We start from the raw sequence: 4,134 nt of genomic DNA, 5'->3' as shown, positions 1-4,134 counted from the left end.
TAGTCTTCAGGCGGTGTTAGTCATTGGGTGACAGGGTGGGGGCGGAGCCTTCGGGCGTCAGGGGCGCTGCTGTTGGGTAAGTACGGAAAGGGACTAAAAGCGAACCCGGCCACAGAGCGGTCTTGTTCGACTCTGGTCTTTCTGCCTGCCCCCGCGGGTGAGCCTGCGCGAGACCCTGCGCCCCTTCTTAGCACCAGTCCAAGTGCGCCTGCGCGGCAACAGCCGCCTACCTTGTGCCCATTCCCCCTTCTTCCTGTGCACCTTTTCCCTTCCCCTCCCCCGCCCCCCTTTCCTGCCCTGCCACCTTTCCCGCCCTTTAGGCCCTTTTGAGGGGTCTCCCCAGTCCCGATCCTTCCCCTTCCCTGTCCCCACCCCCCCAGGACCCTGGCGCCCCAGCCGCAAGGGCTGCGCCTCCGGGAGCCGCGATGTGCTTCGTCTCAGAGCCTGTGGGCCTCCCTGCCCTCACTACCCTCCGTTTCCTCTGCACAGTCCCCCACCTCCTTCAGAATGACGCTGGATGTGGGGCCGGAGGATGAGCTACCTGACTGGGCCGCGGCCAAGGAGTTTTACCAGAAGTACGACCCTAAGGACATAATTGGCAGGTAGGCCGCATCCAGGGAAGTGTTGGTCCAGAGAGGTCAAGTCCTGACTAGAATACACATTTCCACTGGAGGGCTAAACAGTTCTAAATGGGAAGGGCAGTGGTCAGTGGAAAGCTTTTAGTGACTAGATTCTTATTCTGGGTCAAACCCTTTTTTTTCTCGTTTTTCTTTCCTTTTTCTTAATTCATTCACTTATGCATTGAACAAAAATGGTTGAAGCACCTACTGTGGTCAGATGAAACTAAGGTAAAGGGAGATTAGAAAAGATTTCTCTGTGGGACCAGCAGTTGGCATAATGGCTATGTCACTGGACTCCCATGTAGTCGACTGCTGTTTGAGTTTTGAGTCCTAGACCCTGCAGCTTAAACTCACACCAGGCATGTGTGTGTGCGTGTGTGTCCACGATCTTGAGAGGAGAATGGAGAAGGGATTGCAGTGTGGCCATCCCCCAGGAGGTGATTTCTCGTTTTCTGTCTCTATGGGTCTCTCTTTCTGGCGAGTGCATGCGCCCTATAGCAGTAACCTCTCCAAAAAAAGAAAAAGAGAAGATTCCTGTGTTTGGAGGCAAGTGAAGTGGCTGAAAGAGGCCTACAAATGTTCAAAAAGTTATCAAACTTATAGCTAGGTAGAAAACTGTATAGAGTGCCATGGGGCCCCTAAAAATCAGTTTCCTAAAAGGAGTAATCTTTGGCCATGCACATGTACAGGTTGATCTGGGAGCCAAACCTTGATTTTCCCTATGGCTGCCAGCATTACAGGGTTGTGTTACTACCATGTCGCTGCAGCTGGGCCCATAGTAGGTATTTTAGGCCCCTGGGACTGGATGGAGGTCACCAGGTGACGGAGAGCCCAGATCCAAGTCCAGAGGCACCAGATAAGGAAAGATGCACTGAGTAGACAGAAAGACCAGTTGTGGAGGAGGTAGATCAGAGGGAGGGTTCTTAGTGTTTATCGTAGCATCATCCCTTGTCTATCTTTTCTCTCTTTTCTTTTTTCTTTAAAATATTTATGTATTTATTTCATTTGTTATTATTTTTTAATTTGACCAGAGACAGACCAAAAGAGAGAAAGGGAAAGTGAGAAAGCAAACTGCCAGGTCTAGGACTCAAACCATGGTCAGCCACGTGGGAATCCAGCGCCTTTAACCACACTACCTGCCAGCCCCTCCCTCTTTTCTTCATGTAGTAAATTGCTTTCATACTCTCACTAAATTACTTTCTTCAGAAATACAAGCTTGGGGACCAGCAGTTGGCGTATGTACCCAGTATGTCCCTGGGCTCCCATGTAGTCGACTATGGTTCGAGTCCCAGACCTGGTGGCTTAAAACTCACACCGGGTGCGTGTGCATACATGTCCAAAGAGGAGAAAGGATTGCGGCGTGGCCATTCCCCCTGGGGGGTGATTTCTCACTTTCTGTCTCTCTCTCTCTCTCTGTCTGGCGAGTGCACGCGCCCTATAGCAAAACCCTCTCCCAAAAAAAGAAATACAAGCTTCTTTATGGATTCAGGCTTGAATTTTTCTTTTCTTTTTTTTTTGGAGAGGTTTTCGCTATAGGGCGTGTACGCTCACCAGACAGAAAGAGAGAGACATAGAGACAGAAAGTGAGAAATCACCCCCCAGGGGGGATGGCCATGCCTCAATCCCTTCTCCTCCATTCTCCTCTCGGGATCTTGGGCACGCACGCACACGCGCCCGGCGTGAGTTTTAAGCCACCGGGTCCGGGACGCGAACCGCGGTTGACTACGTGGGAGTCCAGCGACATAGCCATTACACTAACTACTGGTCCCACAAGTGAATATCTCAAGAACTATCGAGAAAAGATGTCCAGTAAGACATGTTGGTCTGATACTTAAGGGAGATATCTAGGCATGAAAGTTGAAATCATGCAGATGTAAAAGATTACTGAGGAAGTGAGTATATTGCCTTAGAAAGAGGCAAGGGTGGGACCATAGGGAAGTCTAATATTTAGTATGTGGGCAGAGAATAAGATACTGAGATATATCAGTAGAAAGAATTTGAACTTTGAGCTTAAGGACCTGAGTTTCCCATAGAAATAGTGATGATACATAGTAGGAAAGCTTAATTACTTGAGAGTAAATCTTCTGGTGGACAAAAAGCTGTCAGAACATTCAAGGAGAGAGTGGTTACTTTCCACTGAAGAATAAACAATGGGGGGAGGTAGCAGTTAGTTTGGGTTTTAAACCAGGGCTTTCTTTTTTTTTGTTTTTGTTTTTTTTTAGAGGTTTTTGCTATAGGGCGCTTGCGCTCGCCAGACAGACAGAGACAGAAAGATAGAAAGCGAGAAATCACCCCCCAGGGGGGATGGCCACACCGCAATCCCTTCTCCTCCATTCTCCTCTTGGGATCCTGGGCATGCACGCACACGCCCCCGGCGTGAGTTTTAAGCCACCGGGTCCGGCATACGAACTGTGGTCGGCTACATGGGAGTCCAGCGACATAGCCATTACGCTAACTGCTGGTCCCAAACCAGGGCTTTCTTAACTGAATAAAAATGTATGCATGTCGTAAAGATCTTCATCTTTCACTAATTCTCAAAGAGGCTTATTAAAAATAAGTGATAATTAGGGATCAGCAGATGGTGTAATGGTTATATTGCTGGACTCCCACATAGTTGACCGCGGTTCAAATCCCAGACCCAGTGACTTAAAACTCATGCTAGGTGTGTGTGCGTGCCCAAAGTCCTAGGAGGAGAATGGAGGAGAAGGAATTGCAGCACGGCCACTCCCCTAGACTATGATTTTTTGCTTTCTGTCTGTCTGTCTCTCTCTTGTCTCTGGCAAGCGCACCTACCATACAGCAAAACAAAAAAAAGAAACTCTCTCTAAAAATATGAAAATAAATTTTAAAAAATTAATAATTAGACCATGGGCCTCAAACTCAGATACCCTTGGTGGTTGGGCAGGAAATTAAAACTGTAAAGTGGTGGGCCAGCAGGTGGCGTGGTGGTTAAAGGGACTCGACTCCCACAAGGGCAACCATAGTTCTAGTCCTGGACCTGGTGGCTTGCTTTCTCACTTTCTATCTGTCTTGCTTTTCTCATTCTGTTCCTCTCTGGTCAAATTAAAATAAACAAACAACTGTAAAGTGGCTAAGAGTAAGACCGTGAGAAGTGTGTTATGGGCGCTGGAGGGTTCTTATTCCACCTAAGATACATGAATTCAGATTTGTAAACATTGCACTGACCAAAATGTGACCTATCAGTGGGCTGTTGGGCCAGAGGAACAATAGTTTTAATACTTCGCTTTAACCAGAGATGTGAGCAACAGAATTCTAAACAAGATAATTAAACTGAAGGGGGCCAAGGAGGCCGACAAGAGCACAGCAGTAAGTCTATCTTAAGGGCAACCAGGGAATCATCATAAGAAATGTTTGAGGCCAGATCCTGGGGTGGGGCGGGGTTGCACCTTAGCCAAAAGCATTTGTAAAATCATGTGGAAGTGGAGACAGAGTCCGAGCAAGGAAATCCCGTCTAGGACTTAGGATAGCTTAGGTGGACTTTCTTGCCTCTACC

The 4,134-nt window shown here is 48.0% G+C and overlaps 1 protein-coding gene across 4 annotated transcripts in view; it reads left to right on the top strand.

Annotated features, from left to right (window-relative positions):
- Window positions 1–53: 53 nt before the first annotated feature.
- LOC102498323 (phosphorylase b kinase gamma catalytic chain, liver/testis isoform) overlaps window positions 54–4,134 on the top strand; it is a 13,852-nt gene continuing 9,771 nt past the window's right edge. Inside the window, exons 1-2 of one of the 4 annotated variants that reach the window (XM_027771714.1) lie at window positions 54–76; window positions 490–602. In XM_027771714.1, the coding sequence (XP_027627515.1) occupies window positions 508–602 (95 nt within the window). In that variant the 5' untranslated portion in view covers window positions 54–76; window positions 490–507. The other 3 variants (XM_027771713.1, XM_027771715.1, XM_027771716.1) reach the window with 3 other exon arrangements.

The sequence above is a fragment of the Tupaia chinensis genome, unplaced genomic scaffold, assembly GCF_000334495.1.
Source record: "Tupaia chinensis unplaced genomic scaffold, TupChi_1.0 Scaffold000231_1, whole genome shotgun sequence".
NCBI lineage: Eukaryota > Metazoa > Chordata > Mammalia > Scandentia > Tupaiidae > Tupaia > Tupaia belangeri.
The sequence above is the reverse complement of the archived record's forward strand: the minus strand, read 5'-3'. Positions and strand labels throughout refer to the sequence as shown.